The sequence below is a fragment of the Archocentrus centrarchus genome, chromosome 4, assembly GCF_007364275.1.
Source record: "Archocentrus centrarchus isolate MPI-CPG fArcCen1 chromosome 4, fArcCen1, whole genome shotgun sequence".
NCBI classification, from domain to species: domain Eukaryota; kingdom Metazoa; phylum Chordata; class Actinopteri; order Cichliformes; family Cichlidae; genus Archocentrus; species Archocentrus centrarchus.
The window spans coordinates 37,433,275-37,446,586 of record NC_044349.1 but is presented as its reverse complement, the minus strand read 5'-3'; the positions used below and the strand labels follow the sequence as shown (position 1 = coordinate 37,446,586).

General features: G+C 43.4%; 1 protein-coding gene across 2 annotated transcripts in view; it reads right to left on the bottom strand.

Annotated features, from left to right (window-relative positions):
- Positions 1-51: 51 nt before the first annotated feature.
- kif1aa (kinesin family member 1Aa) overlaps positions 52-13,312 on the bottom strand; it is a 50,216-nt gene continuing 36,955 nt past the window's right edge. Inside the window, exons 34-49 of one of the 2 annotated variants that reach the window (XM_030728239.1) lie at positions 12,695-12,803; positions 12,538-12,604; positions 12,178-12,262; positions 11,981-12,086; positions 9,717-9,743; positions 7,427-7,541; positions 7,182-7,315; positions 7,017-7,078; positions 6,790-6,935; positions 6,049-6,234; positions 5,874-5,945; positions 5,674-5,795; positions 3,964-4,107; positions 3,682-3,874; positions 3,480-3,598; positions 52-3,387 (exon numbers count right to left, since the gene is read on the bottom strand). In XM_030728239.1, the coding sequence (XP_030584099.1) occupies positions 3,345-3,387; positions 3,480-3,598; positions 3,682-3,874; positions 3,964-4,107; positions 5,674-5,795; positions 5,874-5,945; positions 6,049-6,234; positions 6,790-6,935; positions 7,017-7,078; positions 7,182-7,315; positions 7,427-7,541; positions 9,717-9,743; positions 11,981-12,086; positions 12,178-12,262; positions 12,538-12,604; positions 12,695-12,803 (1,730 nt within the window). In that variant the 3' untranslated portion in view covers positions 52-3,344. The remainder of the gene's footprint in view (positions 3,388-3,479; positions 3,599-3,681; positions 3,875-3,963; positions 4,108-5,673; positions 5,796-5,873; positions 5,946-6,048; positions 6,235-6,789; positions 6,936-7,016; positions 7,079-7,181; positions 7,316-7,426; positions 7,542-9,716; positions 9,744-11,980; positions 12,087-12,177; positions 12,263-12,537; positions 12,605-12,694; positions 12,804-13,312) is intronic. The other variant, XM_030728240.1, reaches the window with a different exon arrangement.

Here is a 13,312-nt window from a genome sequence, read left to right as displayed (position 1 = left end):
ACATCATCCAAAATCATCTAAAAAAAAAAGAGGAGTCCATTTCTTTGTGTTGCATATTTTGCATGTTTATTTAATAGATGACAATGTGTTTAGTGTACACAAACAGCTGACGCTAAACTCCAACACTCAGACATCGACTGAACTACTGCCCATTTAAGTGTGTAAATGGGTGAAACTTTATAGTACAGCGTTCACAGCAAACGTGTTTATATACAATGCAAAAAATGTTTGAAGAGAAAGAAACAAAATCGTGCGAAAAAGATATGGAAGCACAAAAATGTAAATGATATTCCTTGAAAAGGGAAAGGATTAAAAAAAGTAGATTTAGTGAAGGCTGCCAAGAGCATGATGGTGATACTGAAAACGTGACAGTAAGGTAACATCAGCATTGCTCTGTACATGACGCAATGCCTGACCGGGACACAGTGACCCACCGCCCTCCCATACATCCCACAGCCTCCAAAAGGTTCCCTGATAATAACCTACCTACAATCAGTCAGGAACCGGAACGTGAAGACGATTCAAACGATCGTTTCAGCAGAATAAGTATTTTCAAAGATCAGTTTACATTCAGTGTGACATTTTTGTGACTGCAACAACAAAACTTTGGTCGGCTCAAATGTGATGCACATTAAAAGGCCCAATGAAAACACGAGGAAAAGATCACCATGGAGACCAGACTGGAGCAATCCCAGGCACGCCATCGTTGGTTTTAGGAAATGAGACGAGACAGATAAGGTATTCTCTCAGTGATGATGACAAAGCAGTGGTGGCCTATAATAGACTCTGACCTGTTGTTTGATTGGTTAAAACAGCCGATGAACTTCCACAACACGCAAAATGCTTTAAAACCTCTGTAACGATGCTTATTACTACATAATGAAGAAGGTACTGTATGGATTACATTAGCAGCAAAACTAAAAACAGATTGAACATACTAATGCTTTGAGCTGCTGTCCCCCTGTGCAAACGAAATGTCCCGCTCTCACTGAGCGTGCTCTGTAGGCTGGCTGACCTGAGGCACGCTCATCAATCTAACGTCACACAACAACTCACAAAATTCATCTGCTGAGGGTTTTTGAATGAGGTGCATAGTCATATTTTCCCCAAAGATTAGCCAACAGGACTAAAACATGAACATGAGCCGTTTTCAGCGATGTTTTAAAAGGAACCCAGAGTATTTCAAATGGGGCCTCACCATCTCGTTGTTTCAAAAGTACTTAATGTTTAACAGATATTTTTACATATGAAGGCTACAATTACTCTTTGTATGCAATGCATTCTGTGTGGATGACATAAAGTCTTTCTAACGGCCCGCAGTATACACACCGTAAACTGTCACACTGCGCCGCTTTTGGTTGTAACTTCCAGCAGAAAGAAAACGAGAGACGTGATAACTAGTCTCCTGCTGCTAAGAGGAAGAGAAAGGACCTGCAGCACTGATGCATCTGATGCACTAAAAGAGCCGACAAATGCTGCTGCTGGTTATAAGTGATGACTAAAACCAAACCCTGTGCCAACAGTCTGTTCATACAACGAGTCCAAATCTGGGAGAGCGAGTCAAAGAAGCCTGAAAGATGGGAAATAATAGCTGCTGCTGGCAGTAAAGCTGCCACTCTGAAAGCAAACCAAAGGTCACGACCCCGTTCACAGAGGAAGCGAAAATCTGGCCGTTCAGCCAGCTCAGCAGTCTGTAAGTGTTCAGTGCTTCTAACTAAGGCTGATGCAGCCGTATGCAGCCTATGAGGTCACAGCTTTAATTACTAAAACATCTACAGTGCATTTGTTTAGGATCACATTTAAGCTAACAATTTTAATATGATAAATGGTACAAGTCACCAGAGTCAGGGTTCCTTTTAATACAGCCATGTGTGCAGAACTGAAATACGTTTCTTTAAGTGTGCTTTGTGTTATGGAAATTCCAAACTTTATGACCCCATAAATAAAACCTTCTGCTTGGGCTTGAAGTGACGATGATGATGATGATGATGGGAAGCAGGAAAGTGATGATATGACCTGCAGACACTCCCAGAACAGTATTTTAGCAGCATGAAGGATGCAGTTTCAAAGCAACTGGTGCAGAGGCATACTGTGCTGTGCAGTATGCCTGAAAAGAGAGGCACTACATTTATTCACTATACATACCATTCAGAAAAAACAGCTTCATATCTGTACTGTGAAGAAGAATTCATCATTTTGTGATTTAATAAGGCAGCTTTGTGCTACCTTGAGGTGAAATTATATTATCTACCTAATAATTTACTGGGCATTTTAGACGCATGTTAGTTGGATCAAAGGTGTGACTGTCCTAATCTAACATTGGATCATATTTATTCAAGTAATTTACAGCATAAAGCAGCTGCAAGTTATTAAATTGTATCAGTAATATCAACTTTGAGGGGAAAAGGTTGAATTATTTAAACAATTAAGGAACTCATTAAAAAGTGCAGTGTGCAGAAATTGCACTGAACTACTACTTTAGAAATATAAATGCATTTTTTAAAATAAATACATGCAGAAATAAATAATAAAACTGTTAAATATCTAAATATATCACATTTTAAAACAAATAAAGTTCAGGTAGAGATTAAAATGAGAGAATTAAAGTCATGATATCCGATTACTGATTGTGGAAATGTAGATACCCTCAGTGCTCTTACAAGTAGCAAAAAACGACATGAATTTACTACAGCGACATAAAGTTTATGATGATATGCCCTTCGTCTGTCAGGCTGTGTGTGCTAAGGTTTCTAGAAGTTTCAGGAATATGAGGCCGATTACTGGATACGAGAGGGTTTATGGAGCAGAAAGAAGAGAGAAATATTCTAAAGAGAGAGACGCGTGACTGTCACGCTCGATTTTCTAACTGTATGTTGTATGCAAATCAGTTTAGACCTTTATATATAGCTGTACTGATGCAAATGTAGCAACGTGATCCTCGCAGCTTTAGGCTAACATGCCCATCGCTGCCTCTTTTTTTAAGGATGTATAAGGCTCGATGTGTCACCGACAACAACTACAGTACATTACCACACGCATGTAATCTGACAGAACCAACTGTTGCTACTCCCTCCATTTCTCATCCTGCAGTGAACAAACTCCAGTACAGTACAGTGACGACTAAGAGACTCACACCGCAGCAAAGGCCTGACAGGAAATGGGCGCTTTTGGTGCTGAGGACACTAGTGATAAACTGAGAACGTACGGGGGTGGGAGTGGGGGGTGGGGATGGTTGTTGGTGAATGTGGTGGTGGGGATGGGGCTCAGCACAAGGAGCAGGATAAAGAACAAGGATCTATGTACACCATAGTCTTTGTGTTTCTCTCATGAGATTTGTTCTTGTTTCACATCCTCATCTGTCCGGCTCGTCTTCTCGACAGCTTTGACCTGAGAGGCGGGGGAGAAAATGCTCGTTAATTATAGATTTTATAATTATCAATTTGTTTTTGCTTCCACCTTTGAGTGCTATTTTGACTTACCTGATAGTTCCAGCAAGGAGAGGGTTGAAAGCATACAGCCAGTCATGCATCTCTTTGTCATTTGTGGCTTGAAGCAATATTCCACGATGCTCTGTGCACACAGCAAATGTGTTTGGGGTCTGTGGAGAGAGCCGTGAGAGTTTATTGCAGCGCCCCTGATGGTTTGATCAGAGAGTCTCGGAGAGTTTGGATGATCACCAACCTTCAGCATTGCCTGCTGGTCCTCACTGTACTCCACCTGGGCAGAGGACAGGTTGAGAATAGCTCGCTCCACTGCGTCTCTTTCCGTGTTGTAGATGTAGACATACGGCCGCCGCACAACAACATAGCGCTTCACCCATCCATTGGTGTTTGGCTCCAGGAAATGTAAGTAACCCTTCTTTGACACGATGGGGCTGAAAGATAAAGATGAAATAATAGCATGTTTGGGTCAGAAATAAGGCTCAAATAATAAAACTTTCGGAAGTGACTTCTTTATCCTCACCTGACTCGAATCTCCTGGATATCTGGGACAAATTTCCGGGTCTGAGGTTTGCTTTCAGAGGCTCCACTGATGGACTTCTTGGCCTCTGCATCCTGTGGTGCATCAGGAGCAGGGCTGACGGCACGAGAGCGAGGGACAGGTGGTCTGCAGTAAAAACAGAGAAGCTCTGAACTCTAGCAATAAAGCAGCCCCCCTGTGCCTACAGGAGCAAACCAAACACAGAATTTCAAAATAAGAGTACCGTCCTGTTTCCTGCACAGAATGAGCTCTGTGGCTCTGTGGAGCTACAGCCAAAAATGTTAATGTTCATGGGTTAAAAAATATTGTATGTAATATTCATTATGTTTTTGATAGAAGGTGTTTAGATACTAGATTAAGGAGTCAAACCCATTTTTATTTGTGCACTACATCCAGCCTAATTCAACCTGAAATGGGACAGACCAGTCCAATAATAACCTGCCTTTCTTTTAAGGTAAAGATGTTTTCACGTTTGATGAACCACCCATTTACAGAACAGATGATAAACAGATGAATCCCCTCAGACACCTTAAACAAGACCCATCACCGATGGGAATATTTTCCAGTGATGAATAATAATATCAAATAAATGTAGAGGTCAGGATACCATTACAACTCCATTTCATAACAGAAACCCTTCAGCAGAAGTCTGATTACCTCCTGCTAAACTACTCTGCCCTAAAATATTTAACAGTTTTATTATTTGTTTCCAAATTAGGGCAGAGCAATATGGCTGAGCAGTAGGTATGGCTTTAATATTGCTCAATGAGGAGTCATAGTCTGTAAGATTTATAGCCATGAGTCATCCCTGACCAACATGTTAGACGATGCTCTGCCGATCAGAAATCAGCATCACAGGCTAATCGATCAGACTGCAGCCTAGAACTGATGTTCCTATAAACAGACTGACTCTTTACCTGGAAGTTTCTCACTATCAGCTACAGCCAGCTGTTCAGGGACCGAGGTCAGCTGATACATATGGGGAATCCCCACTTTCTCCATTTCACTCAATTATCAAGTAGATAAAGCCAATCACACAGCACAGTATGATCACAGGGTTAGGATAAGCCTTCACAGTGGATCTAGTATAAAAGCACAAACCTTCACGTTTAGTGTTTTTGAAACCAATCAACTACATTTTTCATTGTTTATAATCCAAACAAAATACTTTGAACTTTCTATTTATTTTCACTCCTTTGCAGTAATGTTAGCATCTCCCCCTTTGGGGGGGGGGGGGGGGGGGCATTCTGGCTACTGGGCCACATGATTGACACCCCTGCATTAGGTTCAATTTTTGGGTGTTTGGCAGAGTTTTGGAGTTGTTGATACTTTCTGTAGGTAATATAGACATCACTGCACCATGAGCCACTTTATGGCAGCTGCCATTTTCATTTTATACAAAAAAGCACCAGTAAAGCATTTCAATAAAGAATTCCTTCAAAATTTGGAATCTCAAGAGAATAATTTCACATTAAACAGATGGTTAAAAATAAAATAAAATGTAGGGATGTTTGTCTAGAAGCAGCTGTAGATGCTTCTTCATGATGTTCCAGTCCCTCGTGTTCTTTGAGGAGCATCCTGTAAGTGTACTGCAGCCAATCTCTGCACTTTGGGATTAACAGGGAGGAAAGAGGTCCTCTGTGACCAGGTCTGATAATTATTAACAACAACCATGTAAATGTTAGGACTGACCTGAGATCAGCATTGCTGTAGCAGCCCTCAACCAGTGAAGGGCATGTAGAGGAGGGAGTGATTGTGTTAAGAGCAGAGATTGAAGTGGAGTCTCTTAACGATGTGACAGACATCTCAGAGATCTGTAAATGCACACAAACACACAGTGGATCAGGTTTGCTTCGTGTGTGTGTTTTAAGGGGAGTCTCTCTCAGCACTACCTTGCTTTCACTGGCGCTGACACACACATGGCTGTATTCTCTGTTGAAGGAGTGAGTGAGCAGCCGCAAGCACTGAGAGAGAGAAAGGAGACGTCACATGATAACACCACATTTCCACTTGACAGGAATGATTGTATGAAATCAGAATCAGAGTCACAGAGTAATGATGGCTGACCTTAGCAGCAAGCTCCCGCTGCCTCTCAGTGGTGATTTCAGTGCAGCCGACCTCCAGCTCTATCTCAGCAGGCTGAGGAGACTCGCTCAGCTCATCGGTGACACAGGACTGAAGGGACTCCGGGCCCATGAGCAGCGTGGACTCCAGCTTCTCCCTCAGCAGGAGGTAATGTTTGGTTTTCTCCACCTGAGAGAAAAACATCAGTCGCTGACAGCAGGCAGTGATTCCTGCCTGAACTGGAAATAAGAGGAAAGCTCTCCATCAGGAGCACGGAGCAGAGATGCTCTCTGCGGCGCTTTCAGTCTCATATGTCAGAGAACTTTACATACTATAGGTCTTAACTGGTTTTATTCGTATGACTGCTAATTATTTTTATCCACTGATTAAAAATCAGGAAGCAAAAGACTGGCAAATGCACTGGTGCAGCATCTGGAGGGACGTAGGAGCTGCAATGGTCCACTGTACTAAAGGGAGAATAAAGCATGAAGGGGGAACTGTCATTTTACTGCATGATCTATGTTAATACCCCCGCACAGTGCCAGGAGCTGTGAGTAGTGACAGAAAGTGGCAGAAATGAGCTTCCTCTGGCACGCAGAGATGCTGGAGACATTATGGCTCTTGCTTGAGCTCAATGATATTGGGATGTGTTTGTGTGAGGTATAACTCGAGCAGAGGGCAAGAATAGCTGATTTATGCTTCTGTAAGTTGGGGGCCAGTAAAAATTAAGCGACTCCCTCTTACATCTTGGAGGAGGCTGAGTTTCTCCAGCTCCCACTGGTGGTCCAGAATGAGGCTGTCACTACGTGGCCTCCATCCAGCCAGGTTCTCTTCCCCACGGACGTAGGCCACGGAGGTGTCCAGCACCCGTCTGCGTCTCCTCTGCATTCCTGGTGAGGGATGGGTGTAATATTAGAAACACTGGAAGGGTGAGCTAAATGCAAAACTGGGCCTTTTTTCTTGCCTCTTACCAGGACTTCCCGCATCTGCCTGGTGACACAGGCTGACCTCATAAACTCCAGTTACACGGTTTCTAAAAAAAGAGAGTGAGGGAGAGCATTTATCGTTTTACTGACGTCTATCAGAGAGAAGAGAGGAGCTAAATGATGCTTTTAAAGTTGAAATGTCAGACTCACCCATCTGCAGCTCTTAGGCTACCCGTACCAAAAAGGTTACGGATTGAACGGGAAGCTGAGAGCTTTGTGTCCCGAGTGTAAAACACCATACAGATATCTTTGGTAATAACTGCAGGCTGCATGCAGTTCTCCATCTGCAAGTCATAAAACAGGACACATTTCCAACATCTCCAGTAACTCACACGTCACCTCTGATACTATAAGAGCTTTTTCTCCTTCGTATGAATGCAGGCACTGTACTGTACCTCCAAGTAGGCTGAGAGGGTCATATAGATCTTCTCCCCGTATGGAGTGACTCGGTTTAGTAGCAGGGAGTTGTGCATGGAGCTATCCCAAGCAGCCTCAAAGCGGAAGAAAGTTCTGAGGTGGTCCGACGGGAGAAGAAGCCAAGAAACTGAATCAGCAGTGTGAACTTAGGCTCTTCTGCTAAAACAACAAATTAGCCTCGAGAGCGTGACCCATGCTAAAGTTTACTCTGCACATGTAAACATAAAAACTGCATAAATCCAAAACATTTCCACTAATAAACTATTTAAGCAGAAAAAATATGTCCTAATATTATGAGTTGTAAACAGAACCAAAATCAAGTTACTGATCCACTTGTGCAATATATAAACATTTGAGTAAATATTTCTCTAGTTTTTAATAAAACTAAAGCGCTCATATGGTCGCTTTGCATGCAACAAGCTGACTGAGTTATGATTGGCTTTGTATGAAACATCACAGAAACACAGAGAGCTGAGATGAATACTGGCACAGAATGGAAGGTGATGGAGGGATGAGAGGCGAGGAGGTGAGATGAGGGGCGGGGCAGTGAAATACCTATGGCCATCTCCCAGGGAAACGCTGTGAGAAAGAGGAAATCAGCAAAAGAATAGAGAGTGAGAGTCAGGAAGTGTGTTGTGGTTGTGCGCTTGTGTGGCTGGGATGCTGTTTGCCTGTTTTCACCGCCGTGGATCGGAAAGCTCATCCGGATCCAGCTGAGAAGTTCTGTGAGGAAGGCTGATGAGGAGGCTCCTCGAGCACAGCGGTGCTCCTTTCTGCTCCTCCAATGATTTACTCCACACACTAATGTACACAGTTTTCCCCTGAGTCCCCCGAGGGGAAATAATCACACACTGAAACTGGTTATTATTCTGGCCTGTAGCCCGGTGCTGCCTTAAATTTAAAAAAGATAATTCAAGCAAGAACTGTAAAAGGAAACTAATGTTTCTGTAAGCCATTAAAAACAGGCCGAACGGACCCTTCATGAGGTTCAGATGTTGGGCCCACTGGCCTTGGACCGAGGTGACCTTGTGGGAACGTGAGCAGCGAGCAGAAAGCAGACGTCCGAGCACAGAGCTCACTGCTGCTCTGCAGGAATGAAGGAGAAGTGCCTTCTCTGCTGCCAGTAATTAGCAAGTTCATACAAATTCACACTTTCACACATGCACACGTCTTTCCCAGTAGTAGAAACCTGTTCGCTTACACTACAAGGAAGCAATTTCCTCTCTGCACTCCACCAACATGTGCTTCTCTGCACTTTACTGCCTCCTAAAAATGTGGCAGCCAGCACTGAAGTCATGCTGCTGGCGTAACATGTGAAGAGCCATTTGTTTCTGGTGTTTGGCGCAGTTTCACTGAGGTACGAGCAGGATTTAAAAATATTCACAACATTGCAGCGATTTGTGTAAAGTGCTACTGCTGAGGTAATGGTTCACTGGATTACATTTTAATAGCTGCATGTGAGTATGGTGCCAGAGCGCGTACTGTAAATGATGTGATCCATATTGCAGCAGTTGAGTAATAGCGGGTGAACAGTGTTCCTGTTAATATGCTGTAACTGTGATGGGAAACACTCGGACTCTTGGGATTAGAGGTGACTAACAAAATCATATCCATGGATTCAAAATATTGCTTCACTGTAAAGGCCAAAAAAATGAACATAATAAACAGTGTTGAGAGACAAAAGCAGAAAATTACCTCTTTTTTCTTCTAAATATCTGTTTGCCTTTGTACAGTTATGCTGTGTTTTAGTGATGGATTCCTACCACCCTCTACTGGCAAACAGTGCCCCCCCCCCCCCCCCCCCCCCCCCACACACACACACACACACACACAGGGAAATCTGTCAGTTTAACTCCTGCAGCTCATATTAGATTAATCATTTTGATGCAGCTTTTCTATGTAATCTGCAAATAAAGCAGCATTTGTAGACAAACAGGACAAAGACAGAGGAAAAGTTCAAAAATCTGCCTCATCAGCTGAAGAGGAAACCGAGAGTTTGATGCTGGCCCCACGACACCTCCAGCAGAGACACAGCCAAGGACAGTCCACATGAAGCAAAGCAGAGCCATGCAGCTCCTGTCCATCATCAGCCCGACACAAGCTCAAACGCACATCCAATACAGCCAGAGAAGCAAAGAGATGAGATGCTGACAGGAATGACAGAGTCAGGGAGAAGGTCATAAAATCCCTACAGAGGGTGTGCAGGATGTTAGAAAGATGAGGTGTTTGTGTAACTTAAGGGCATGAAAACAGAGGCAAATAATATACCTAGGCATGTCCGAATCAAGAAACTGTCTGCAAAAGCAAAAAACAACATTCTGTTAGTGCACTGGAGGGAGAAAACTGTTAGCATCATAAACCTCGATGTTAGTTTCTGACCACACTGGACCACAGCCTGACCTGCTGCCTTTAAGCTTAAGTCTTGGCCACGGAGGCCGTAACAGGACAAAGAGTTAAAGAAAGGCTGATCCTGGTTAGTGCAGGTGGAGCTTTCACTAAAACGCGGTAAACCCAAATCTGAGTGATGATGCTGTTGATTGTGTTTTTGGGAAAGGTTAAGCAGAGGGATTAAGCAATGAGAAAAAAAAAAAAAAACAAGGTCACAGGAATAATTACAGTTAATAATAACAGGTTTGATAAAAGGACATTATTAGGAAATCTTCACTCTTATTTTTCTAATACTGTAAATACAGTGTGGAGATATGCTGCTACCATACATGCATGAGGTTAGTGTTCAGTGAGTTTAGATATTAAAAGGGAAACCATGAAAGACTTAATGGCATCTTTATGTCAGTAACTGTGCGATTTAAATGATCCATCTACACATCGATAGCTGCTTAAACCCCAAATTCTCATCATGGGGCTACAAGTTTTAAAAGAAACCTACTGCCCTCTGCTGGTGGGATGCTAACATTAGGCTGTGCAGATTTCTCTGCTTTGTGCCTCCTCGACTCCCCTTTCCTCCATCCTTCTGCCTGACTCTCAGATCAAACCTCAGTGCACACACAGAGGAGGGGGAGCAGAGGGATGTGCAGGTGCATCATAAGGAAATCTTCTGGAATGGAACTGGAATATATATACGGGACAAATAAACTGTGTTTTGTATTCATTTTTTTCTTTCTGCCCTTCACCGTTAGTGTGCGATCAAAAACATGCATGATATCTCTGCGCTCTCATCACACTGTGCATCGCTGTGAATTCATGACAGCAGTAGGCTGTAACAAAGCAATGGGCAGATGCTGCTGCTGGACTACACTTTGCACTGAATTAAAACCACTTTAAAATGCTGTCTCTGCAGCCCGGATGTCTCATTCTATTAAATGCCTGCTGGCTCGACTCCTCTCTCACCTCCTTGGCTTGGATCTGTGGTGGAAGTGACCAGAATGCAAGAAAAGGAGGCAAGGAAAGGATACACAGTCTGAGGATATGAGTCTCTCTCCTGCAGCATAACAGCCACAACATATTTTCCTGTTATACAATCATATCAGCTCATTCTAACCTCTTTATTCCAATTCTTTTTTACAAACTCCATCACAGAAACACCATTTCCAGGCTCATTAGAAAGTGTGTGACGATTAAATACTGAAGGTCAATCAGGTGATTTAATAAAGTGATGATGAAATGTTGATGTCCAACGAATGAAACTGTATCGAGTAAAAAAAAACAAAGTTAAAGGTGTGTTCGTGATTTTGCGCTTACATAAAGATAAACGTGGAGCTGGAAAGGTTCAAAGGTCATGCATTTTTATTTTGTACTGTCAGTAAGAGCAAAATTAAGGTGCTGGGTTAATAAAAAATAATGACATGTTTCTTTAAGTCTGCAGTGGGGTCAGCAGAGCTAATGATGGCAGTGATGAGAGGGGTTAAAGGAGAGGTGATGAACACGGTGAGACGCAACATGTAGGTGCACTGATGACAACCAACAGCAGCATATACTAACACCAGGGAGGGTCGCGCAGCCAGCATGGACGAGTGACTTCAAACCTGCAGCTTTAAGGGAAGTGACTGATGGTCACTGTGGCTGTGACCTGCTGTTGTTACACAGAGGGAGCTACAGCAGATTCATGCAGAGGCAGCAATAACCATCTAAAAAGGGAATTTGCTGAGTTTCTTTATAACATTCAAGTTGCGACTCTGCTGCCATGCTTTTTACAGCTTCTAATGTAACTTAGGGTGACCAGATCCCAACAGATCAGATGTGACCAAAGAAACTGTGAGGGGCAGATATTATCTGATATATCTCAATTAGAAAAAAAGCTATGCTGGCGTGAAGGGAATCTGTAAGCATGTGCTGACGCTGCTAAACTGGAGCCAATCGAACTGTGGGAGGCTGTGTTACTAAAATAAAATTGTAGGACACCTGGTCACCCTGCACGTGCCATGCATTTGCCGTGTGTCGTGTTCCAGTGCAGGAGCTGCAGACTCTCAGATAAGACCCACAAACATCAGACCCGAATTCAGCTGAGCTGCAGGAACGCAGAACATTCAGTCTGCACATAATCTGTTGTTTACACGATCACATCTAGTCCATACCTGTCATCCTGCGTGGGCCTGACATACCCCACAGATAAAATGTTGAGAGAGAGAATATTGGGGTCAATGAGAGTCTCATCAGATTCGGGGGTGTTGCGCAGACGTCCTGGGAAAGCACAAACGCCTCAGTGAGAACGGCTCACGCAGACCGATGGTAAAATGTTTTCAGCTTTAGAAAGGCTGAAAATCCTTCTTACCCACAACAAGCTCACGGACTTCCTTCCATTCTATGTCACCTCCAGATTCATGCACGATGGTAACAGTGATCCTCCTCTGGAGGCCCTGCAGAAGGAAGAAGGACAGAGGATCTGTGTTTGAAAGATTTGTCAAAGCTTGCAGAGGATGATGCTTTCACTGAGCAGGTTCCCTACAACAACGACCCAAATGGGGGCGGCTTTAGCTCTGCTTCATTCCTGCTGCATCAAACAGGGAAGAGTCACACTTTTGAACAGGTTCATTGCGGGAGGGGGTCTTGCTGCTGCTCTCTCAGAACAGAGCTGTGAAGCCAAACTGCAGCTAGGAGTTAGGATCTTTTGCTCCCAGTGTGAGAGACATACCTGGTGCAGGAGAAACATGCCATGGCAGGGCATTCCTCCTCTGTGGTCCACCACGGCAGGGATGTAGCTGAATGACAAAAACAAAACAAGACTCACAACAGAGATTTTCAACAAATTCTCCCAAAAGTCTGCTCCACAGACGACACGGGATACTCACTCGCCGTTCGCCTCCAGCTCGCAGATCTCGAAGAAAACCATGAGATCGTATTTACAGTGGCAGGGTCCTGCCTGTGGACGGGTCACGGCTGTCAGCTTGGTGGCAGGTACTGTGTTGAAAAAGATCAGAGGGGGTTACTGAGGGTAAACTGAGTGCAGGCTAGCAGCTAACAGTGGGGAGAAGAGCTACCAAAGAGAAAGGGAAGAAGAAAGGAAATCAGTGCCGGGAAAGAGGAACCACTCAGTGGTTTCATTTAGCAGATTTTTAAGCACCTCTAGTTAATCTAAAATACCACCAAAAGCCATTAGATAATCAAAGATAAATGCTCTCTGTGACAGTCTGAACCATCCTTATATCATAAACTCTTCACAAAGCACTCTCCTTTAACCTTCAAGGGACCAAGTGGGGATATTTACAACAGCAGGCATTTTAGTCTTTATAACACCTCGGTCTCTGGATGGTTAATGGTAACATTCAGTATAATTGGTCTATAATGTAAATAAAGACCAACTATGAGTTAAATAAATTCCTGTAATTTCAAGTAGTTCCCAAAAGGAGTTTGGAGGTAAGAAAAAAAAAAAAAAATCACATGCAGCCCTCGAATTTGGCCCAGGCTGA